The sequence below is a fragment of the Leguminivora glycinivorella genome, chromosome 2 (assembly GCF_023078275.1).
Source record: "Leguminivora glycinivorella isolate SPB_JAAS2020 chromosome 2, LegGlyc_1.1, whole genome shotgun sequence".
Taxonomy (NCBI): domain Eukaryota; kingdom Metazoa; phylum Arthropoda; class Insecta; order Lepidoptera; family Tortricidae; genus Leguminivora; species Leguminivora glycinivorella.
Genome location: NC_062972.1, coordinates 10146825 through 10173891, shown reverse-complemented (window position 1 = coordinate 10173891; position 27067 = coordinate 10146825). Strand labels below are relative to the sequence as shown.

The 27067-nt window shown below is 36.9% G+C and overlaps 2 protein-coding genes across 4 annotated transcripts in view; one reads left to right on the top strand and one right to left on the bottom strand.

Moving 5' to 3' along the window:
• Positions 1-25248, top strand: part of LOC125234251 — a 74473-nt gene extending 49225 nt beyond the window's left edge. The window contains exons 4-12 of the mRNA XM_048140463.1: positions 15194-15589; positions 15961-16121; positions 17933-18134; positions 22344-22438; positions 22529-22770; positions 22858-23102; positions 23186-23435; positions 23603-23773; positions 23884-25248. Coding sequence (XP_047996420.1) covers positions 15201-15589; positions 15961-16121; positions 17933-18134; positions 22344-22438; positions 22529-22770; positions 22858-23102; positions 23186-23435; positions 23603-23773; positions 23884-24384 — 2256 coding nt within the window. The 5' untranslated portion in view covers positions 15194-15200 and the 3' untranslated portion in view covers positions 24385-25248. The remainder of the gene's footprint in view (positions 1-15193; positions 15590-15960; positions 16122-17932; positions 18135-22343; positions 22439-22528; positions 22771-22857; positions 23103-23185; positions 23436-23602; positions 23774-23883) is intronic.
• LOC125234258 (autophagy-related protein 16) overlaps positions 1-27067 on the bottom strand; it is a 246859-nt gene that overhangs the window by 190488 nt on the left and 29304 nt on the right. The window lies entirely within an intron of this gene.

Sequence of the window (27067 nt, the reverse complement as noted above, 5' to 3'; positions counted from 1 at the left end):
GATATAGATATGAAGTTATTTCAAATATAAAATATGTAGTATGTATGTTTGTCGTAAAGATTTTGTTTGAGATACACGATATTGTTTCAATCAGTCAGTTACCGATATTTATCGATACTAGTTAATGGAACGAAGCATTTTGAAAAGCAGGTAGAATATTATTAGTTATAACCATGCATTGTTTATCACAATAGATAAAACAAGAAAAAAAAAGAACAAGTGTTCGGACGGTTTACTTGGTTCCACATTACCTGGTTTGAAAGTTAATGTTGCAGCTCGATTTTCGATTGTTTATGTTATCACGAAAGAATTACCAATTTAATAATTAAAGTCCTAAAAGTTTGGTTCTCTTAATATACATATAAATAAATAACACATTTAGAATAAATAAGTGTAGAAACACGCGATGTTTCAGTTGTATACCTATACCTATTTATGCACTCAGTATAACGTTGTTGTACCTCTCGACCTTAAATGAAAGATGCGATAAATACTCGTTTCGAAATAAAAGAGTAAAACCTTATAAAACACATTTTAGGAACAAAAATAAATAAGTACATAAATATTTTGTCTAAAGTGTTGTATTTCAGGCAGAATGCGTATTAATAATGATGAGGACAATTATTACTAATCGTGCAGGTTTCAATGGTTACTGTAAAAACAAAATAAAAGGTATACCATGTTTTGCATTTTAAATTTGAATTTGCAATTATTTTATGAAAAGACTTGAAAAGAAAAAGTACATAAATCTTGCAGTTATTGGTTGGACAGACAAAAGGTATTTTGTTGCAGGATAGTTTCAGTATACCTAACATACCTGGCTTTAATAGGCGACTAAGACCGATCCTAGGAAAAGACTGGTGTGAATTGTGGCAGTTTTGACGCGTCTAGAGGCAAGACACGACGCCGCTGTATAGCCGACTGTGGACGGTCTCGACAACGCCTTTTGGATTGACCTTAACTTACCGATGTCTGATTAATTTTATCCAATTTATTTTTGGTTTGTTGTTGTTTGGGTAATTTGGGACTGAATCGATGCTACCTGGTCGGTCCATGGTTTCTGTCACGAAAGGTTTTACTGATAAAAGTAGTTATAGATAGACATCTCTTACTATTCATAAATATGGGATAGAAGCTGTTTTATTACTAAATAAATCTCGATGTAAATTAAAGTTCTTTGCTGTCGTAGTTTGTAATGATTCTATAATTATAACATTCGGAAAGGCGAAAAGAAATAAACACACAACCTGTTCCGCATGGTTTAAATTCCTTTATTTTTTTTGTTTGGTTTATACGTCTCAATGATACATAACACAAATGTTGGGTCTTCATATTTAAATTAAAGGTGTACAATTTGTGTGAATTAAATGTACAATATTGCTATATGCAATGTTTATTATAATACTATCTTGTTAATGGTACTCGGAGTATTCACAGAGAAAAATCAAACCTGGAATGCACCTAAATATTGAAAACTAATAGCAATTTATGACAACCGTGGATTCATTAATTATTTGAATATGTCTCACGAAAGTTTAACGTGTATAATCAAAGATTGTATGAAATCAATTACCCCAAAACTTAATCAGGTATAAAAACATTTTAAATAAATGTACCACAAGTTCTAATATTATTAATTTCTTTCATCAAGCCTATCTATGAAATTTTATCGGTCAAGGCATTTGTGACGGGGCTCATGAGTCAACTAGATACTGCAATCGAGGGCCTAGGGACGAGATTGATTGCCAGGTCACACCTCTGTTATATGACTTGCGTAGAATAACCTGACTTCACTTGAACTGAGGCGCCGGGGTTAGCCGCAGTGATCACTCACAAGTAGTGTCAAAGGTATACCGTTTAACATCTGACACCAAATCATTACAAATGAATGTCCTACCATGCGCTTGCGCATTCGCTAACCCCCCCTACGATACTTTGATACGTAGCCTCACGTTTCGAGTAACTCAGACTCTACGTGGGTAGCAGACGGGATCAGTTTTAGAAGCTTTGGCACCTCAGGGCTGCCCTGAGTAGTACATCTCACTTACGCTTAGGAAGGACTGTTTCTACGCCTCCGCTCACGCTGGACGCAGTGTGACCCGAGAATTAATTCTCTCGTCTCAGACGAACGCGTTTTATAGTAGATCAGGCTCTGTCCATGAGGAAGTGACTCTGAGGTGTGTGGCTGAGGTATTTGTCTGTCCAAACTTTACTAAATAGAGCCATAATACCATTACATGACGCATGGTCAGGCCATTGTCTGTTCAAATCATTATTTCATAACAAAAGTTCAATTGCATCACTTATTAACAAAAGTTAAAGTGAATTTTCATTTAGCTGGCATCACTATCATAATACTATCTAAATACCCTAAAGAACAGAGATGACAAAGGGTTTTATTTTATGACAGCTATACTCAACAAATTTAATGATGTAAATAAATGTCCCTAAATAGAAAATAGACATTTATTATGCCACAATATAAATTATATGACACAAAATTATTTTGATCAGTGTAATTTGAGATGCGAGATCTCTTGACGACAACATAGGTGTTATTTACATATGTAATAATCTACTACAAGCTATCAAGTATTATTGAAAGTTGATTGTAAATTGTAATCAATAAACTAGAGGTCTTATGTGTGAACTTTGTGTGGAAAATCCCTGGCCAGGGTAATGCGTGGTTGTGAAAGGAGATGTGTGATTGCAACTTAGTATCTTGGGAAGGTGACGATGTGTGAATTTCGAAGATAGTATGGTGATGTATGAGTCAAGAGATCTTGTTAACACAAACTGTAGTGTACTTGGTTAACGTGAACTATAGATAATTATATGAAAACGCATAAAGCTTGAAATACAAGAAACAAAATTAATTAAATTTCATTAGCACTACCAAATAACGCTCTAAGATAGGCTGTCGTTTGTGCAAAGAGACATATGGTTAATCCGTTAGAGGCAGTAATTGTAACGGTCTAAGTGCAAACAATAAGATACTATAAAAATTGTTATATTTTAAAATATTAAATTCATTATTATTTTATTATCCGTGCCCAAACGTCAGGTAGTTCCTTCAGAAGTATAGGCGCCGGCGCTAAGATATTATTGTTATTGGTTTATTGCTCATTACAAGTCTCATAGTGTGGTTTTGTTAGAGAAGAAAGAAGCATAATTAACTTGTTTAAAGCTACCTTCCGTTTTGTAACCATTGGGACAAAGACATGAGTAGCAGGATAGCATTGATTGACAAGCGCGCTACCTTTTCGCGGATTAATAAAGTAGTTTTCTAGATTTGAGCATCGTGGACGTGCACAAAGTAACGCCAGATTCCATCGATAATTATTAAGATATAAATAAAAGGAGTTTACATTTTTTCCAAGTTCTCGTATTCATGTTATATAGGTTACGTGGAAGACAGGGTAATTTTGTTCGACTAACCAGAGAGGGGCGTGAGATGGCAACCCGTATTCCACATACGTGAATACGTGCTTTACTAAGTAGTTATAAATAGGTGATTAAAAATTGCCATCGGTTAAAAGTAATAAATCTAAAATGGCTAGCCGAAAAAAAAAGGGCGGCAATAAAAATAGAAAGCAGGCAGTTTCCCATTCTCGGATTACCCAATATTTTAGTTAAAAGATATTCTATAGAATTTTAAAAACAAAACCCATTATAAGATTTATTTATGAGTTTACTGGAACAACAGAAAAACCGCTATCGCACAATGCACAGTACGCCAAACCTATAACGTAATTATACTCTAATATGGTATATTATTCCATACAAAGTCTACTCTCCTTGGTAAACTGTTTCCAGGACATCTGGAGCCCATGTGTCGAGGCATTTGACCATGACCGTACCCTTCGTTGCAAAAGTGACAGCGGGGGGTTCCTATGAAGACCCGACCACGCCGAACGAGACAACGTGCACCGCTGCAGTAAGAGAGAGCGAGACAGCGCACAAATCAGAGCCTTGGAAGGGATAAGATCCCATAGAGAAAGCGTGGGCGCAATTGGATAATTGTAGCGACGAAATCCTTATATCATTGTTAATAAAGTTGATATTAGCGTAACTAGAAATAAGTTGGGGTTGCAGGGACTCCAGTTAGGATGAAGGCCGGGAGTTGAGGACACTCTGATTTTAGACTCCAAGAAAGACCCAAGTCTTTCCAGCTTTGTTTCAATTTGTTCCCTGATCATGTATAATTGTAATAATTGTTAAAGATTAATTTAGTACTTCTTTATAGTAGAAAATAGATAAAGCCAGTGGTTCCGGATCCGGCGATAAACGAGCTAAGTACCTCTTTTATCAAAACAGCGTCTCAAGTTGTATTTTAAGTAACACAACATATTTTAATTATCTTTGTTCAAGTGCAAGGCAAGTTCAATTCTTGCGTTATAATCTGGATTTATTGTTGGGACAAATTCTATAACATCGTAATGGTTAATTAGTATTTTAAAGTAACTGTATAATGTTTCTTCAGCTTTGTGTTACATATCTTGTATGACATTTTATTGATGAATATTAGTGCGAGTTCGAGCCTCGCCACTATGTTAAATATATTCCATATATATTTGTTGAAACCAGGATTCGAGTTCCTGAGATATCTAATTTACCTAAATACATTTCGTAAAGGATTGAAACGAGACGACCGATATTATATTGTTATATCCTACAGATTAAACAACATGTGCATTTATTATAACTCAAACTGTGTTTAGAGTAAACTGTCTTGGAAATTCTGTTATTACAATTCCTAATGAATTATTGTATTGTTGTATTAAATAGAGCATAATTATAGACGTTATGTAGACATTGTATGTAGACGTTACATTAATAAGGCGAAGTAAGGGTTTAGCGGGTTTTCCCTTACTTCATGAGCCATTGATTTAATATATTGTCCCCGCAAAGGTATGGGCTTGACTTGTATTGTATACACTTTTGTCTTATAATTTATATAAATATTTCAAGTGATAAAGGCCTAAACTGTTTTCCTCAAGTACGTATTTCTGTAGTGTATTCAAGTTCGCATTCATAGATTTTTGATTTCATTTTATATAACGAATGCCTTATAGATTTCTTTGATAGGAACGCCCTATACCTTAATAAATTTGCGATAATATATTTCAATTTTATAAATCGCCATGTGCCTTTCCTTACAACTACCCCATATAGTAGCTCAGACTCCTTAGATTCATCTACACCTTAATCAATCTAATTTATTTAATTCTCTAAAGCCTTCAGCATGGTATTTTAGGTCCCCCAATACCATTACAACAACCAGACATCATTAGGCGAATAAGGCGGTGTGGTGATATGCTTTGTAATAGAGCAGACCCTAATAAGGTTACACTCGGCCTTTGTAAGAGAACTTAGTAAGGAATCGCTTAAAGAAAGTCGAAGATGCGGTAGAAACGATTGCACCGAAAACCTACTTCCGATTGCCGCTTCGAGCCCATGCCGCCGCCACGAACAATGCTACAAAATTATAGGATTTAGTCCCCAGTCCCTCATTGAGTTAGCATGATTAATCACGGAGAAAACTAGTTGGGATTATACGTTAGTAATATGAGATCGCACGTTTTCCACAGTACCGATCATTAGTAGAGTCATTCCGACCACGATCGACTAATTTTTTCGTTCAAAATTCACCTAGAACCATCCAGAATGTGTTTAAATTACGCGTATTAAACTTCTGATTTCGCGATTTTGATTTACAGCGATTTAAATTGCATGTTCATGACTTTTGTGTTCAGCTTTTACTGTGCCGTACAGTATATGTACATAGGAATAATTTTGCATTATGAATATTGCACTTTGCTGCAACTTTATTTACAATTTTAGAATTTTGCGGTTGGGGAAACCTAATAAAAGAGTAAGTCATTACAATAGGAACTGGAATAAAATACCCTAGGCTACCCGTGGAAAGTGGTTCAATTTTTCAATTCGTTCCAGAGGCGTAGAGTTAGGCGAGGCAGCCTCATCGCCAAAGGGTTTGCCATTGGAATAGTCGTCTCGTGGATAAAGTGCTTGCCAAGTACCAAACCCCGAAGCAATATGCAAAACATTCATCAAAAATAAGACCAGCTAGAGCTCCTTATCCATTTGTACGCGCTACTTAGATATCCCAAGTTTATGAACAAAAACAAGTAATAGAAAACACTCCTGCACATAGCTGGGAGGTAAAGACTTTATATGACTAGTTGAGTAACGATTATAGTTTCAAATATTCGAGGTGTTAATGCGAAAACACTAAACAGCATTTACAACAAGCTCTCAGAACTGACAGGGGAACAGATTAGTGAACCGAGTTCATTGGTTGTTTTGCCTTAATTGAACAATTTAGAATTAAATGTGAGAGAACCGGTCACGTAGGCGGTAGCAAGCTGTGATGTACCGATCGAGGCCAGAGAAACCGCGATTCCCTCATTAATGTAAATCGCACAGGGGAAGGCGCAAGCTCAGGCGCGCTCCAACCCACTAACCTCGCGCACTCGCGGCCGGGGACATCCGAGAAAACGATGCATCAACTTACTCGCCGTATAAATACCTAGCATTACTAACTAATTTCTCCCTAGAATCATCTAGTAGGGAGTTTGTATAAACGAGGTCGTTACTCTTTTACTTATCGGCATATTATTCTATATTTATTACAGAAATACGATTATTCTAAACCTTAGCTGTAATAAATAGTTGTGTTGTAAACTTTTTTGCTTTCATTGCGTAAGATTTATTTCTTAGAAGCTCTAAACATAGAATTACTCGACAGCCTACGATGTTGGCGTGTAATGAAGAAGGCAATTACCCATGTTAGAGCGTCAGCCATGCGAACAAGCAGAATTCCTAGTCAGTCAAATTATCATTGTATGAACCAATGTAAGTCGGCATAGCAGTTTTTATATTGTATTGCCTCCAGAGAATACAATGAAGTTATCCCTTCTGACAGTTCACATATAACCTTTATGCAATGCCGATTTATCTATCTTGCATTAATTTAACTGCCAGAACTCATTATCTGCATGCTTGTTCGTTTGCGGCTTAAGAGGTGAAAGTTTGTTATTAATAGGGAACTGACTGCAAATGGTATGTAAGATTAAAGATGGTATAAATTCCATATCGGTGCGAAATTTATAGTTAATTAGCGATGCAAGACAGTTGATTAAGATAAAAGAGATGCTTAATTGAATCGAACTAATCAGATACCGAGAACGACCCGCCCTACCAATTTCGTCGTACAGACAAAGTACTTACCTTCTATCCGAGACGTCATTACTTTTCAAATATAGGCATTGGACAACGAGCGACATTGATGTCGGTACGGTAACGCCTTCCTTGTAAGGTCGTAGTTGCCCTATCGTTGCATTTCATGTCAGCACATAAGGTAACCTCTGAGGCCCATTAGAGAGCGACACAACAAATTACAATTTCATTCAATGTAAATAACCTAGAACTTTATTCGCCTAATGGTTGAACTTAGACACGCTTAATAATTTACAGGCCAGTAGATTGAGTTATTCAAATCTGCTATTATGTGAAGATAGATTACGTCAATGTATATTTAGGATAAACCTGAAGATGAAGAAATCTAACAGCTGATTTGATATTACTCTATGGGAAAAAGGGAATACGCCATAAACATTATATTTAGAACACACTAGCGTAATGAGCTTTAGATTAAATAAATGAGTACACGCTTGTAATTTAACAGACCAGCCGGCGTATCATGCTTCTAATTTTATCACTTATTCACGTGGATAAGACGTCTGTCACGCTTTAGCAAGTATGTCAGTGTGAGAGTGACAGATGTCTTATCCACGTGGATAAGTGATAAAATTGGAAGCAATGTAGGCCGGCTGATCAGCGGCCCATTTCTCAAAACTGGGGGCCGATTTTTGAGTCTCACGGCGTTCGAATTCAGAAAATTGTCACTGAAAATAATAGGCAATTCATCGTTTTCAACCGGTATTTTAGTGACAGTGAGACTCAAAAATCGGCCCCTGAAAGTTACAAGTGGTTGTCAATGTCTAATATGACAAGTTGGAAAGAGACTTCCGCTTGTAACTTTCAGCTTTGAGAAATGGGCCCCAGGTAAATATGAATAAAAGATTATCGAAATTTAGTACATGAAATAATAATATAATTATAATATTAGGAAACGAACAAGTAGTTGAGTCACAGTTAAACGAAGATATGGAAGAAGCGACAATATCCATAGTGTGCCAACAAGTATCAGTATGGTGAAACGTAAATAGCAAGTTGAAGGCATCCGGCTCATTGAATGCGCTGACCCCATCTGATCGGTGCTCGGGGCGCGCTGAACGTGCCGGCACATTCAGTGCCAATGCTACCCAACATGGGAATCTCAGGCGTACTGGTATCTATTGCCAATACTGGAAATCGATACTCATCACGTATCTATTCATATAGGGCGCTATACCTAATCTAATTAAGTTAATAGCTAATTTGACAATAACATGCAGACCATATCGCTTAACGACTGAAAGTTTGGTAGGTATGTAGGTTGATCACTTTGATCAGTCCATTATCTCAGTAATGACTGTGATAATGGCTAAGACAAGACAGGACCATATTTATGTGCATATAAAACGTCAAATGGGCACATTATGCTTTGATAGTCTATTGATGCTATATATTATTATCGCATAGTATGGGGTACCCTGAGCCCACTCATCGTGGACGTCGCTAGCGCCTGACCTTTCTATGCGGATCAACATATTACTACGATGGTCTCACAGTGTTACTAAACAAGCCTCATAAACTTTGAATTGGGAACAATATGCCTCTAATCAAATCAAATCAAATCAAATCAAAAATATTTATTTGTATAAATAAGGGTACATAATAGATGGGCAATACATTTTCATTTCAATCCTTATTTTACCACAGTTTGGCGTTCAAATATTTAATTCTTATAACTAACTTAGCTTTTATACATTATATGTACAAGCATGCGCTCTTAGGTATAATTTAAATGGCACAAATTAATTAAATGTCTAGCACTAATAACTAAAAATTATCAAAATAAATTAAATACAATATAAATGATTTTGCAATTATATTCAAATTAATTAATTTAATAATACATTTTAAATACTATAATCAATGGCTAATTCCCTAATTATAAATCACACTTTTCTAAAAACTCATTAACAGAATAATAGGTACATTCCATTAAATGTCTATACAATTTTCTTTTAAATAAATTAAATGGGAGTTCCTTAAAATGATCAGATCATAATTAACATAAGTATGGTTTAAGTGGATGAGACAATAGATAATAGACGTAGTAACGAAAAAGCAGGTATTGAGACGCTGCCTTATTGCAGTTTTGCGTGCAACCTGTGCGAACTCGAGGCAAACTAAGTATACCGCTTGTGATCTCAAAAATTAGTTTCAACATACAGTGTAGGTAAATGGGTAGACAACTTTGTACATACAATACTACATATTTTAGAATATGTTAAATGTTACCTACAGTATCAAAAGCCAAAAACATACTTTCGGCACATTTTTACATACTAATGTTTGCGACGTCGATCCAAGCTGTTCGGTGATTCGGTCATGCATATGCGACTACAGCGAAATATCGGAAGACGAACCCAAATCATTATCCTCCTTGCATTATCCCGGCATTCGCCACGGCTCATGAGAGCCTGGGGTCCGCTTTGACAACAAATTTCAAGATTTGGCGTAGGCACTAGTTTTACGAAAGCGACTGTCATCTAACCTTTCAACCCGACAGATAACTAGGCCTTATTGGGAGGTATCCTCAGGATGTTTCCTTTCACTTCACCGAAAAGCGACTGGAAAATATCAAATGACATTTCGCACGTAAGTTCCGAAAAGCTCATTGGTTCGTACTAGGGTTCGAACCTGCGACCTCCGGATTCAAAAGTCTCGCACGCTCTTATCTTACCGCTAAGGACACAAAACTAAATATGTATGGTAAATAACCCGTTTTAATGGTAGTTATGCAAAACAAGTATAGTAACTGTATTAGATGTAGGTATTGTTTAAGAAAATAGGCCGAACTGTTTGTATTCTGCCTCTCATAAACTATTTATAACCTTTATAACAAATGCCTGTTGTCTACTACGTTGACTTTTCACTTTGAGAAAATTGTTGCGATATAATGTTCATGTTATTTAAGACAACTGTTACTCAAGCAACACGAAGCAATTTACATCAAAATATAATTCCTCACGACGACGCTGGAACTCATAAATGATTCACCCAAGACTGCTATAACATTTCAAAAATAAAGGGAATTTAAAATGCCTACGTGTATACTAAATGATATAAATTTACACTTACGATGTCAGAAAAAGTCATGAATGCACGTGTAATTTAATTTTCATAATGGACGTGTTGGCCAAACAACTATCAAGCCGTGAGCGACATCTTGCAATGCATGAAATGAATGGCGTCTCCCTAGGCAAATCATTCAACTGTACCAAAGCGCTTAGGCCGCCTTTAGACGGTAATATTAAGAATAATTATTCCATCAGGCGTGAAACTAGAAGTAAATTATCAATAACCAGTTAAAATGAGAAACAACAAAAGCTCGAAGGATAAGTTTATTGGCAACAATGCGCAATGTTAATTAGTGAATTTAGCGATGCATAAAATATGTATCGTTATTATTGAAATAGCTGAACACACCGGACAAGACCAAGATCGTGTTTAAAAATTTATAATAATTATAATGGTTTTAACCTAGGACCATAGACAGAGACAGCCCATACAAAAAAAAGCGTACCCCTGAAATGGCGCTGTTTCGCAGCCTGGAAGTGGCAAAAATCATATTTTCCCCAAATACACTGGTCAAAAAGAGAAATAAAAAAACAAAGTGTGATGTAAAGCTGCATTTTTGGTATGTTATTTGGGGTCCTTGGGGGAATGTAGGACTATATTTTGCAAGCAAAAAAATGGTGTGCTAACTTCGTAATTTAAAAAAAAAAGTAAAAAAATCAGACTTTTTTTGGTTTTTGCCGTTTTATTAAAAAACTATGCATTTTTGGTCAAAAGTTGCTTTGTAATGTTGAAAGCGCATTAAATTCCAAACAGTTTGACATCTTTTTTATCAATGTCCGTCAAATATTTTTTGAGATATGAAGCGTCAAAAAAAGAGCATTTTCCCCCTTTCTATGAAAATATTCGTTTTGTTAATATTTTGAGACAGATATCAGCAAAACAACTCAGGCTATTACATAAATTGTAAAATAAAAATGTAGAAAATTTCACTAGCTTTCATTTAAGACCAAAAGAGTGCCAGTTATTTAAAAGAATAGGATTATATCATAAGTCTAGTATAACTGGATCAGAAATAATCGGTGGATGGTAATGGCCAAATGGGATAGTTTACATATATTTACAGGAGGCGTAGCGGAGAACGAATTATTATTATTTGGGGGCTGTTCAAGTATTACTCAGACACATATTTGCGTATATCAAATCAACATTTATTTAGTAGTTAAGTTAAGTTTACGGTCAGAAAGACCTCAGGATCGCCGCTTGGCGGAAAAAAATATTTACGAGTAGAAAACCCTCATTAATTGAATCAGATTGTTCCGAAATTGTTCTTATACGGACTGGTTTTTAAAGCATATCACTGAGAGTCAATAACATCGATGCAATCTCACGAGCGTTGTCGTGGACGTGCCCGAATCATAGTATTCTCCGTTTAACGAAATATCAGTACATACATAGTATGTGTTGTATTGCACGCGCAGGTCTCTCACCGCCGCGCAGGTGTAGTCGGACCATAACTCGACGGTATACACGCTTGTACAAAAACTGAGGAACAGCTGTCTTTTTACGCTGTCATTACATTTGGCGAATCTTCTAGCCAACATGTTTGCCCTTACTGCGGTGGCTCGCCTCTGCCTTTCTATGTCCTCCTGGTCTTTTAAACTGGACAACAAGATGTGGCCAAGATATTTGACTTCGTGTACTCTCCGCAATTGATCTCCATCAAGCAAAAGAGGTGGTACATGTGTGGGCATATGTGCTGCCTCCATGAGCATAAATTCAGACTTGTCCGGATTGTATCTCATGTTATGCTGGCTGGCGTATCTCTCGCATTGGTGCTAGTAGGACCATATCGTCTGCATATGCGATGTGATTTATTATTTGCCCATTGATGGAGCAGCCAACCTCGGTACTGGTCAAAGCCTGCGACAGCCCATCCATGAACACGCTGAAGAGAGCCGGAGATATACTGCCTCCTTGTCTCACGCCACCGTTTAGCCCGCTGGCTGTGGACAGAGTTGACTTCCATCTTACTACGTTTTTCTGCTGGGAATACCACTTCTCCAGTATCTTAATAATTGGCGTGGGCGCTTTCCGTTCCCGTAGTTTATTCCACAGCAATTGATGGTCAAATACAACTCAAGTGGACTTTCTATCACTACAGGAGTTGTGCCATCAAGATGCAGAACCAGGACCCTCAAAAAGGAAAAAGTAAAATGTAACTAATTCTGTTTTATTTTTCTAATTTACTAAACTTCAAAATTTTACTGTATTTTATTTCTTCATTAGTAATAGTCAAATCGATGCAAAGTTAGCTTAGACAATTTTTTCAGATAAACGTATATCAAAGAAAGTAAGATCGAATAGATAGCACTTTCAACCTAAAACTTTTAGCGTAAACTATTTTACCTTAACCAATCTACCAGACTCATGGCTTCTCTATTTATAGATTTTTTTTGTTTACCAAAGTAACTATTCGTCTTACTGACCTTTATTTGCACTAAAATTAAAGCAAAATAAATTTTATACAATGTTATATTGCAATATATATCATATCATGAAGTATTTTGCAGATATTTGTCTAAAAATATTGGCAAAACGCTACATTTTATAAATGCGTCAAAAATTAACCTTTTTTAACGCTTCATATCTCAAAAACTATTTGACGGACATTGATAAAAAAGATGTCAAACAGTTTGAAATTTAATGCGCTTTCAACATTACAAAGCAACTTTTGACCAAAAACGCATAGTTTTTTAATAAAAAAATAAAAACCAAAAAAAGCCCGATTTTTTTACTACTTTTTTTAAATTACGAAGTTAGCACACTTTTTTTTTTTGCTTGCAAAATATAGTCTTACATTCCCCCAAGGACTCCAAATAACATACCAAAAATCCAGCTTTACATCACACTTTGTTTTTTTAGCCGATTTTCATGTAAGATTTGACCGGTGTAAAATATTTTTGCGTATTTTTATTTTTTAACCCCCGACGCAAAGACGACGGCGTGTTATACGTTTGACGTGTCTGTCTGTCTGTCTGTATGTGTGTGTGCCTGTCTGTTTCATGGTAGCTCCCGATCGGATGAACCGATTTAGATTTAGTTTTTTTTTTGTTTGAAAGCTGAGTTAGTCGGGAGTGTTCTTAGCCATGTTTCATGAAAATCGGACCACTATGTCGTGGTCGGAAGTTTAATCAAAATTTTAACTTTGTGGTTAAGTTATTATAATAACAAATGACATGCTTCTTTATTTTAATATCATGATATCACGTCAATACACATTTTAAAAAATAAATAAATTTGTACGCACGATCAGTGTAGTTATAATAGTATTTAATAGATGGCGCTAAAAAATGGAGAAACGATTCTTAGTATGAAGATTGTAAATCCTATATAAATAATCCTTGGTTTTAACAAAGATGGGTTTAAAGATATTTTTTAAAGATCACTTCATTTTTTGTTTAATGGCCATATAAGGCAAGGCTTATGTAAAGTATTACAGTAGAAGTTTTTTTTATTATAAAAGTACATCCACAGCATATATATTGTAAATTACATAACAAACATTCAAACAGGTATTAAGTACTGACATACATGACAATTACGGAGTACCTACATAACATTCTCTCATATAATGCAGCGAGCTTCAGCGAATACTTTATAGTTACTAATCCATACTAATATTATAAATGGGAAAGTGTGTGTGTCTGTTTGTTTGTCCGTCTTTCACGGCAAAACGGAGCGACGAATTGACGTGATTTTTAAGTGGAGATAGTTGAAGGGATGGAGAGTGACATAGGCTACTGTTTGTCTCTTTCTAACGCGAGCGAAGCCGCGGGCATAAGCTAGTAGTTATATATAGGATGTTACAAAATTAGTCACGGACATTTTAAGGGACGTTAATTAACATCAAATCAATTAGATTTCACTATAAATTAAAACAAAATTATTTACATATGATTTTTTTGTTTTTTATTTCCTTAAAAAAACATTTTATAATAATTTATTTTCTAAATAACATAGGTACAACATTTTTTCCTAGTTTTTTAAAAAAGAAACATAACAAAACCTATGATGTTTCATACATAAATATACTCCAGGAGGACCAGGAGCGGAGTACTATTAGCCGTAAAAATATCGGTGACTAATTTGGTAACACCTTATATTAACAGGTGGTCATGATATTCCAGTCCGCCGCCCGCGAGTAATATACTTGAAGTCGCTAAGCCGCCAGATAAAAATATGAATCACAAAAAGCATAATGTGAATAATAAACGAAAGACGTTGACCAAGCTACGTACTTTTAGGTACAAAGAGGACGGAATGAGGGCGTAGACATTGATTAGTTCAATCTGGAATGATTGGAAATATTGATGGTGATGATGATGCACTGATAAAATATATACAATTATAAAAGACTGATTTATAGCTTTAGATTTCTTGCCCGCGACGATGTAACGGTGTGTGAGTAATTTATTTAATTTAGTCATCAGGTACTGCACTCGTAATAGCAGAAATTCTCATGACCTTAAGCTCACGTTGAGGTAATATAGAGACTAATTAAACATATAATATGGCGCAATGTAATGACATAAAAAGAGCGGTCAAAATTACTTAAGTATCTTGGGCTGTTTCTGTGTACTGAAGATTGGTTGTTGGGTTGTTTTTAAGAAATCATCGGTTAAAATGCCATGCCACGTTTTATTCTTAATTACGTCCGTGTCATCATTACCCGTTCTAAGAACTCTCCAGTGATTTAAATAAAGAATAGAAGTATTATATACCCTGACATCAAATTTATATTTGAGCCTATAATAAACAGTATAAACGAATGTTGAGTTCTGTAACTAAATTTCCCATAGTACCAGCAATTCAATTAGTTAGAATAAAAAATGTAATCACATTTTTTGTCTTGTTACAGATAACCAATGTTGCCACGGCCTCTCACCGACAACACAATGCGCCTCCTACTAAGTTTTATGTTAGTGGTGTGTGCCGTTGATGCAGCAAAGAAGTTTGAGGGAACGTTACGATCAGCGGCCGAGGCGCCTCCTCAAGACAATATAGCCGTGGAATCGGGATCACCCGAGCAGACAGTTGTGGCTGCTCCTCAAGACTACAAAAATCCAGGAGCTCCGCCTCCTCCTGAAGTTTCGTCGGAAGCACCGGCAGCGGCTGCCGTCCCGGTGGAAGTGCCCGAAACTGCTTCTGGAGGCGTCCCTCCGTCGGCGCCTAGTGGCGCATCGGCTCCCTCGGCGCCGGCAAACTCGCTTGAGGAATGTGATCCAGAAATGATTGGATTTGAACTTGTCACTGGGTATGTAAAATATGAATATTCATTTCGTAAGGGACAAAAAGTTTCATAAAATGAGTAATATATAAAACAACAAATGTGAGGCCCATTATATCAGGGAAAAATGACTGATTTAAGCCTACAATTATGGTTATTTTAAAATCTTTCATGCAGGTGTGGTAGGAAAGTTATCAAAGATTAAGCATCTGCAATATTTAATTTTACTATCGCAAATGCAGTGTTGTGTTCGTGATATACAAATAAACAAATTAAAGGAATGAATAATTAAGATTAAGTAAGTACTAAAGCGAAACTAGCAAAGATTTTATCGAGGATAATGATAAGTATAAACTGTAACGTAATCCGCGCATAGTTGATGTATTTTATCTGTGCAGGTATGTCTTCTCGGCGCCGTCTCACATACTGGACGACATACCAGGCACTCTGATGCTCACCGACTGCCTGGAGCAGTGCCAGGCCAACGACAGCTGTCGTGCTGTTAACTACGAGACCGGCCTCTGTGTGCTCTTTAGTTCCGATTCGGATCAACTACCTGGTGAGTCAATCCATATACCATTTTATAAAAGCAAAACACGTAATTATTCAGAAATACGCAAATTCATACCTGAGCGATTACACGCAAAATGGGCACAATGGTTGTCGATTTGCGGAAAATGCTCAATAAAACTCAATAATTACATACCGACGCGACTACACGCGATAAAATTAACTCTTATCTTAGCCATCGACCTTAAAATAACGATTCAAACTTAATAAGATCAATAAATTTATTGGCTTTAATTGCTCATTATAAGACAACACATTGATGGAGCGTGCATGTGTAAGTGCTTTTACCGCTACAGACGACACTTCACGTTGTTCACCAGTAATTATTCTGGGAAACGAACAAAATTAATAAACCTATACAAGAGTACAATGGCATCGTTTGGTATATGGGTAATGGGACACAGCAGGTGTGAACCTACATATATGGCACAATGATGTCTCGAACACTCTCGTTTATCCGCTCGGAGGTGTGAGCTCAGAACGAGCGCGTTCAGATTTTTTTTGTAACACAAGATCATTTGAATGCCAATAACGGCATGACTGTGCTCGCTTGCTTTGCCTTATTAGAAAAAAATGTAAATACTCTCACCCGCTAAAAGTAAAACTTGACCTAGTGACGGGTACAATATTAGTCATTTAAGGCTAGAGTCAGTGGGTCACGTCTTGATCTTTACTGACAAAGTTTACTCTTTGTATTAACGTTATAATTATGCAAGAGCAACAATCCAACCAACAAATCTAATTTTTTACTTTTACGTCGATATACATAGTCTAGCCTTGTATACCTAGTGAAACGAAGGCATTATATAAGTACTGAAAGGATTTTAATGCAATAAATATTACACAAAAAACATAATAAATAGCTATTCACGAAAATGCCCTCAAACCACAGTCTCACCTCAAATAATGTCGTGAAGACACTTTGACTGGAACGAAATGAGTAAATCGTGATAAATATTGTGTGAACGACCTTACTAATTGATCATCTACTTAACCAACGTCATGGGTAGCTTTTTGTGTTTTACCTTACGAAGTAGAAATATTCTTAACATCACCAGATTAAATAAACCGCTTTTTAGGATGTTGCGAGAAAGGTTATCAATGTAGTGTAGAATGTTCATTATACCGTGCGTGCTACGTATATGAATGTAGATATAATGTGCCTGAACTAAAAGCCGCTGTAAACTCTAGTATTATCAGTCATATTGAATTAAAGCGTATAAAGGGATCCAAACGCCAGTGTTCCATTCGGGGAACTAAGCTTAGGGATCCAATTATGGATAGGTCGGTTCCCTGTGTAAATTTCCTGAAATTAGATAAGGTTGAACGCGCTTCTTGATGCAAGAGCGTCTCGTCTTCGAGCGTAAAATATTTAATGATGATATACGTACCAGAACTGCACCGAAACCTGTGATTCGTCCATTCGTTCTAAATTAAGTAATAAGACACTGAATCTCCGAAACTTATCAGATAATTCTAGTCGTGATTTAAAAAGTTTATTTCAGGACACTGCCCTTTGCACTGACTTTTTTGGTAGTCTATTATACTTTATACAGTGCAGCACGCCAGCTCGTGCCAATAAAGGCCGTCATACAGTATCCGCAAAGAATTAAAAAGAGTTTTGTCACCATATTGTAAAGGTCTCTTGTACAATTGTATTCGTGACAAATTTTCGTTATTCGTTGACGTAAAGCTACGGGTAATAGGAAATCGTGACTATATTGTTGAACTACTGAATATAATAAAATCGCGAAGAATTCCTAAAAAGAATTGCATAAACTGTAGTTTTTTTTATTACAGGAGCTTTGACAAAATCACAGTTTCCGGTGTTCACGATATACGCCCAGAAGTCCTGTCTCGGTGTGAGACCATGTGAGAGAGCGTGGTGCTTCGACCGAGTGCGCGGCTATCATCTGAAAGGGCGCGGCAAAAGGACTCACACCGTCGGTTCGCGTCAGATGTGCTTGGACCTTTGCCTCGGTGAAAATGAATTTGTCTGCAGGTTTGTTTGTGTTTTCGTCATAATATATCAGATGCATTTCAATGATAAGGCGGGATTTCAGACGTGATAACGTCACTAGAATAGCACGAAAGTAAATTAGCCTTTATCCTTCGCTCTAAGTCGAGGAGATTTACTCGTAATTCATCAAATCCTGATCATTTTAAAATTTAGATAAGTAGTCGATGCAAATTACTTTGTTGATATTAATCAAACATAATATGCAACAGTCCAAAAAAATGCAATTATTTTTCAACAATTACAAGGAAGGATAATCCGGACACAGACGTTGTAAATTATTGGAATGCAAAGAAATGAACAAAGTGGAGCGTGCGGTGGGCGGAGCGGGCCGTGACCTGCGAACTTTCTCAGACCGACCACGAATGTAACTAGCCTACACTTCTACTGCTCTATCTACTCGTAAACCTAAATACGTAAACACATGCTTTTACAAACAGCGATCGATGGAATTAAATCTTTTAAGTAAATTAAAAACTTTATTCATAAACTGAAGTTATTCCAGGTAAATAATATCATTAGTAGTATTTATTTATTAGTAGGATGTATAAGGTGCATTTGGTTAATTTCCGTTTAAGCCCTCGTATTAATAAATTCAGTTTTTAATATAAATATATACGTATATGTGATGAAGATGGCAAGCGCGAAAATGGTTGGGGTAGTAAGCTGTGACGTTATAAAAACGGCGGTAGGGAGAAAATTTTATTTTCCTCTTAAACATACCGTTTCGGGACTTGGTTTATGTTAAAATAAAAATATAAGACACTTACAAAACAATGATCTAATAATTACTAATTTATTTGCTTAGTAAGTACACTAATTAAATGTTATGTACTTGAAGAACGTACGGTGATGCACCTTAGTCATCACAAACAAAGACGGGATGTTACATTTTTGTAGCTACTTAAGTGTTTTGCTGTGTTAAAAACGAGAATGTTATATAATAAGCATAGACTAACAGGGCTGACCGTATAGTGGTTAATTAACGAGCCTAGGGTATCATCGTATAATTTTCATGCAATTAAATCACAAATGCTATTTTTGTTTTATCCAAGATGCGCTAATGGTAGACGAAGAATTGCAGTTAATTAAACTGTCGAAGCGTTTAATGCATTAATTCGCCTTAGAAGACCGGAAATCATTACACTAAAGGCTCTTTATGGTGCGTTGTTACATTTTATTCATTTACATAAACTCAACTACCTATACAATAAAACTAATATCACCCTTTTAAATGCTTTGGCAGGTATATTTTTAACAGTATTTAGCGTTAATTCGGATAAAATAACGAATGCATAATCCTTTGACGTAAGCCTAGTGATAACTTAGAAGTGACCATTACAATCGCACTAACAAGACAGGACAATAGACGTTGTAGCGGGTCATGTCTCTATACTATTCAATCAGATCCGTTCAGTGACCCGCGTCAAATCGTTTCAAGGACAAGTACCCGTAACTAGTCAATTGTTATTCCCAGACTTTGAACCTTTACATAATTGAATGCTCCATCATTTCATTAATCATAGAAAACAATCACTTTATCTGTAGAAAACCAGTTTTCCAAACAACTATCTCATTAGGTTGACATTCTGGCCCATATGCTTATTTACGGTTAGAACCGATAACGAAGTCAATCAGACTTCACCGGTTCGCCGTAGATGGTGAGACCTGCGGCACATCTTTGCAGAGCACCTCACTGGATAAGTCACGGTCTCTTCCTGGTAGCCATTTCGTTACTGAATTCTACAAACGAGCATTATATACAAAGCAGGGAGGCCAATTGCACGGCCCGCGACTCAGGCGTCTAATGTAGCAGAACACGACTGTCCTATTGTGTTTATTTCCTTGTACGGTTTTTGATATCATTAACATAAATAGTGTACTGCATCCGACGTTCACATTCGGCGCCGTAGCGATTGAGAACATTACGTATGACCAGCGCGTCTACGTCTTGTAATGGGACGTCGTCGCAGTGCCTAGAGCTGCTGGGTAACGGTAACAAGATCACCCAAAAGTTTTTTGCTTTATAGTGAAATGGAGGTCGCATGTAGTAACCAATTCCACGATTTCACGCCTTTCGTATATTCCGTTAAAAATTATGCGATTACAGTGATTTCACGTGGTCGTGTCACCGTTTAGTATCGTCTTGACACGTGTACCGTTGGGTACAGTTGGATCGGATACTAGTTTTGGTATCGCCATTGAAACAAGCGGGTTGCAGGTTGCGGCGCACCCCGGGCGGCGCGCATCGCGATCGTCGACAGTCACGACATTTGGCAAATATTCCCCGGACGTGGCGGCGCTGCGCTGCGCCCGCGCCCCGGTCCGCGTGGGTCCGCGCGGCCGCAGCTTGCGCATGCGGCGGGTGTGGGAGCGCTTTGCCCTATCGCTTCCTGCTTCCATGATACGATAACCGATAAATACATTGTTCTCGGACTTCAAACTGTGGAACAATGTAGAATTAATTCAGTGTTTAAATGGAACACAATTATCAATCAAAACGTCAATGTTTCAATGCAATATCATAATGGGCCATATATACACTGCACACAAGGTCGTACAGAAACAACCCATGCTTAAATTACGATCAATTTATTTCAAGCCGCATTTAGACGAGCTTCAGGGCATATCGGGAAATCTCAGGGTTTAAATTACAACTAATAGAAATGATGGTATATAAATGGCCTATTCTTTGCTCACAAAGCTAGGACCACCCGAGCCGAAGCATTATAATGGATATTGCATTGCGTACCCGTATTATACCAAATCAAAGCGATAACGTAATTTAAGTCAATGCAGGTTCAAAAATTATAATATGTACATACCTAATTCATTTAGCCATTTAAGTCTCTTTTTTAGTTGCCAGGCACGCGCTATTTACCGTACTCGTATTAGGTTTTACAGTTTACAGTATAAACCAGTAAAATTAGTAAAATAGAAAAAATTTCTTTTGCTTTAAATAAGAATCTGTGTAGTCACCCTCGAGTTATTTGGAACAAATGAAATATTACAGTCAAATGTAACAGCCGGGAACAAAGAAAGGATCCTTTTTGATTCTAAGGAAACGATCCTATGATTTTTTTAAAGGACATACTCTTATAACATTCATTTTCCGCGGACTATAAATTCCTATTTAATTAATGTTGTAACCGTAAGTCGTAATTCTAATCTTGTTTATGGTCGTGGTATGATAACTCCATAAGGGATTCATCTTTTTTTATACATCGTGTTTTTATCGAATTCCGTTAACTTTAAGGGAAGGTTCTTTATTTAGATCAAATGTTCAAATGCAATTAATTTCTCTAAGAATTTAGTATCTTAACTCTTACGGTTATCGAGTTATTAAATAAATATAATTACTGAACACGTGTGTGACAGCCTTTACCAATTACCAATGTTATTTGTTTTGACATGTGCCGTAAATTACTTGGCACTAACTTGAATGTTATTCTTAAGGGTCTCTCACACTTATAAATTAATAAATTTAAACTAATAAATTTTGTGAATTTAACGAAAAGTGATTATACATGGTGGTTCCTGATAATGAACCTAACGACGTGTCGAATTTAACGGAAAACAAAAAAAACACGGTGTATACTAGTGTACCTAACATTACGGCGAGTTATTAATCTTGCCTTTAAAAAAATATAATTTACCTAACTCAAAAAAGATACGGCTATTTTAATCCGAAAACGAAACATTTGTGCTACCATTTCTGAAAATGCGTTCCCACAGGTTAGCAGGGTCATCTGATCGGGACCGAGTGCGCATCACAAGAAAATATTGAGTAGATCGGCTTCGATAATTCGCTTATGGGTGGTCACTAAATAAAACGAAAACAAAAAAGACGAACTGCTTCGATTATGTAAACAGGCCAACTTATACAAATACACGACATATATTAATGTTAGTTACTTTTGATAATACAAATTTGACGACGGAATATTAACAGTAGGTACACTCATAAGGAATTAATGACATAGATAAAAATGTTTTGCACGAAATATAGAATAGGTGCTGCTTAAATCAACTTGTGATTATCATGAATTAAGTCGTCAGCTAATACCTAGACGTCTAGATAAAAACGCGTCGATTGTATACCATGCGGTTAGGTTAACATCTTGGGAAAGTTCACACTGATAAAAAAATATACAACTCTATACCCGACGCTAACCCGCGTGAACATTGTTACAGATCGGCGAACTATAATAATAAAACGGGAGAATGCGTGTTGTCGGATATGGACCGCATCACATTGGCTGGAACTAACTCTTTCCAACAGAACGAAGGTAATTGTTATTTATTTTTCCCTTGATTGTAATTGTAGCATCCAAAAGCAAGTGCCAGCTTTAATTAAAACATTTTTTTCCTATTTACAGACACCGATTATTTAGAAAACAACTGCGTTGAGGAACCAACAAAACTTTGCGAATTCAAAAAGATGGGCGGACGCATTTTGAAAACTGTAGATTCTGTGTACCAAGATGTTCAAACTGTAGAGGAATGCAGAGAGCTTTGCCTCAATTCACCTTTCCGTTGTCATTCCTACGACCACGGAGACACTGGGGACCATGTGTGCCGCCTTTCACATCACTCCCGGGCCACTCTCGCTGATATCCAGGTACGTTTAATGATTTTTTTTATATACCCAAGTAGATGTGCTGCCTATTTACTTAGCATTAACTATACTTGTGTTATTTCTTTTTAGGATCCCTATTTGGAAGTTCCCGAGGCCGCAACATACGAACTGTCCTCCTGCTACAACGTTTCTATTGACTGCCGTGCTGGAGACATGGTGGCTCGAATTCAAACATCTAAATTGTTTGATGGAAAAATATATGCAAAGGGAAGTCCTAACTCCTGCGTTGTTGACGTTAAACAAAGTCTCGAGTTTGAATTACATATGGGATACAACAACATTGAATGCAACGTTAAGCAAAACGGTTTGGGCAGGTAATACAAGTAAAAATATACTATGTTATATAAAAAGTATAGCAAAATGAGAATGTAATAACAATTACGTTTAACCATTGCAGATACTTGAACGATGTTGTGATTCAGCATCACGATACTATCGTCACATCATCGGATCTTGGTCTTGCTGTGACGTGCCAATATGACCTCACCAATAAGACTGTGGCTAACGAAGTCGATCTCGGAATCACTGGTGATATACATACAGAACTCTCAGAGGAAGTGATCGTCGACTCACCAAACGTAGCCATGAGAATTACGGACAGGAGCGGAGACGACATTATTGCTTCCGCTGAAGTTGGTGACCCCTTGGTAAGCATATGCATATATATATGTACTTATGCATAAAGCCATGTAAAATTATCAAGATTTCAATAACCAAAAGTATTTTATTTGTACACATGCAATTGTCATACATTTTACATACTTTGACCTCCTTACCCTTATCACATTTTCATGTTGTTATTTTCTGTTTGCAGGCCTTACGATTCGAAATCATGGACCCGAATTCACCTTTCGAAATTTTCGTGCGAGAACTTGTTGCCATGGATGGTGTCGACTCTAGCGAAATTACTCTCATCGACAGCGACGGTTGTCCAACAGATCACTTTATCATGGGACCTCTTTTCAAATCATCTATGAGCGGAAAGGTGAGACATAAAGAATATACAATATACATATACCTATAACACATTACGAGCAGTGAAGCAGATATATATTTTTATAATTGATAATATCATTCGTATTGTTTCTATTGCAGATGTTGTTGTCACACTTTGACGCATTTAAATTCCCATCATCGGAAGTGGTTCAGTTCCGGGCCTTGGTGACACCTTGTATGCCTACTTGCGAACCTGTGCAGTGCGACGGCGGTCCAAATGAGCTCCGCTCCGTTACGTCATACGGACGCAGAAAGAGGCGTTCGACCCCTGCTGCTCCTACCGATGACATGTTACTCGTGCAAACTATTCAAATTACCGACAAATTTGGATTTGACAAACAACGTGCGAAGAACGTTACCGAGGATTCTGTTTTCGTTAGAGAGACTGAAATGACCTGTGTGAACGCGGCAGGAGCCATGCTGGCTGCAGCTGCTTTCCTGGCCGCTCAACTAGTAGTCCTTGCAGCGTGGACCTGCAGTTGGCAACGACGACGCGCGGCCGCTAAAGCTGCAGAATTACTTCCCGGACCCAATGCTCCTTCAGCTCTCTGCAAAGTCTATGATGCCAGTTTCTCTCGTGCTCACCAGAGGCACTTTTGAGTTCATGTAGACACGTCGACGTGATCAACGTTCGCAATAGTAGTATATGTTAGTGTTAAACCTCCGTCGAGTTTCGACTCATAAAGGCCTTTCCCATTTCTTCAAAATGGTTTTGATCTTTGAGGAGTGCGGAACGACGACAGAGGTTAGATAAAGGTATTGTCCAAGCACGTCTGCGCCGTGAGCTACGTACGGGCGAGCGGCGAAGACGCGCGCGACGCCGAGACAGGGACGACCAGAGGAGCGTGCGCGACTGTGGATGGATGCATGGAATGTTAGGAACGGAGCGATCTGTCTGCCCGTGGAGTGCATGGATGTATGCTTCTGGACGCTCGCTTGTCCCCGTCTCCGCCGTCGAAGACGGGACCGCGGCCGTGAGTCGTTATCGAGATCACGTCGCTCATTCGTTCACTTTACGCTCGGCCATTCACTTGCGAAAGTCCGATAACGTATTGTACCATATTTTTTTTATAAAAAGTAGCGTAAGTCTGATTCTAATGATAGTGATAAGTAAAAAGTAACATTTTTGTACCTTTTAAGTAGATAACCGAACGTGCGACCTAAGTCAAGAGACGATGGATTGACGGCCGTCCCGACATCGTAATTTATTCAATTTAGCGTAGTTTCTTTTTTACTTAATTTATGTCTGAAAATGCAATTATAGCTATTTAATGAATTCCTAATATAAATAAAATGCCTAAATGAATATGAAGTGCTATTTTTTACGAATATGCCAACTAATATCTATATTTCTAGTGCCTTGGCAGTAAAACGATTGCAATAGTAACAACAATATGTTATTAAATACATCGACCGATCCGGCTAAATAAATTTTACCTTCAAATAAATAATACAATGGAAATACTTTTGTTTTTATTTTTACATCTGCCTAAGTCCGAAGTGCTATCTTGCTCAATAAATAATCAAGAACCTGTTATAATGTGAGATATAATAACTGTAATTGGCGAAGCACAAGTGCAAATTCATTGGCGTCCTGCTGACTAACCGCAGAGACTCGGGGTTGAATTTAAATTAAGGCATTGTCTTAAGTGCTTTACCATGTTAAGTGGCCAAGATGAGGCCATTGCCATTTACATTCATGGACAGATGTTTTCTACCCAGCCTTCGACTAATTAATTGAAAATTAAGATTGCCAATACCTACCTAGCGTATATAAGTATAAAAACTCTTTGGCTCCTTTAATTGAGAAGGTCCCGTTTAGGTTCCAAACTGAGTCCTGTCGGAGCCCTGCCCTATTTATTGAGAGCATTTTACTTTTAAAAACTTGATTTTAACAGTATTTATTGTACAGTCAACCAAAAAAGTTGTTTACCACTTTTCGACCTTATGTGTTTAAAGATAGAGTCGACTAGTGGTAAACCACTTGTTTAGCTGGCCGTAGATATATAAATAGATAAATTATTAGTCAACACAAAATAAAGAACTATTCATTACTTTAGTTGGTCCAACTAATCAGGTCCAGGGACTCCAGTGATAAAAAGCACACTCTCGCTCTCAAAAGTCTGAACTAATTTATTTTGACAAGTCGGCGTAATGTTCAAAAGAGAACTTAAGTGCAGTCCAAAAATTCTTGGCAATTTTATCGTGCGGCGGTAATAATCATAATTATGTAATTATGTTATTATACATAAGGCGCCTTGATAAAAATAGCATGTTTAGTGGATACAGCAGAATTACGAATGGTTTTTACCTCAAGTTCTTCGAAAGTCATAGACCACAGATGTCATATATACCATAGATCAAGCAAACGTATCTAATTAGCGTGTCAAATGAACTCAGTGAAATCCACTGAGTTATCCGTCTTTACTCGCAGCTTGCAGCTTTCGGGCGTCAATTTTTGTAAGTTAAAGTCAACCAAAACATAAAAAATGCCTCGTTACGTGATATTCATTTGCAACAACACAAAAATTATGAACAATCAAGAGCCTGAGACATATTTAAAATTACAGGCAAGAATCAACTTCAGTACAAAATTTGACACGCTCGGCCCCTATACAAATATATGAATTTGTTTTTTCTATCTAAATTAAGTTCTGTGTCATAGACATTATCGATGTAGTGCGAAAAGGTTTTCCTTTCCATTTTTCCGAAAACGTTCGTATTTGTCATGCTAGTTAAGACAGTGTCAGTACGTCTTGTACTGAGACTGATTGAAATAGCAGGACACGTTCGTATCTTTCCGTAAAATTACGAAGGAAAACCTTCGTCTGTATCATGTTGCTTTCTTTGCTCCAAACTATATTCCCATTGTCAGTATTTGTCCTAAATTTCGAAATAGCTTAAATAGTCTCAAAATAGGTCAATATCAAATTATTTTATTCTTAAAGTAGACTACTAACATGATATTTTACTTTTAGTTATATTCTCAAAATCTCAAAATATCGAAGTGTCAAAAATCATGTATCAATAAATACCGAATTTCCGATTGGACTCCTTTTTGAAACAGAGGTGAGTGTGACATGTACCTATTATTAAGCTTAAATACATATTAAGTGCAAATTCACAAACTTTGTATTAATTAACATTTTTATATCAATAGAAAAACACAATAATATGGGTATCTCACAGAATTAGATTTAGATAGAAGAAACGAATTTATTTGTATGGCGGCCGAGCGTGTCAGATTTTGTACTGAAGTTGTTACTTGCCTGTGATTTTAAAT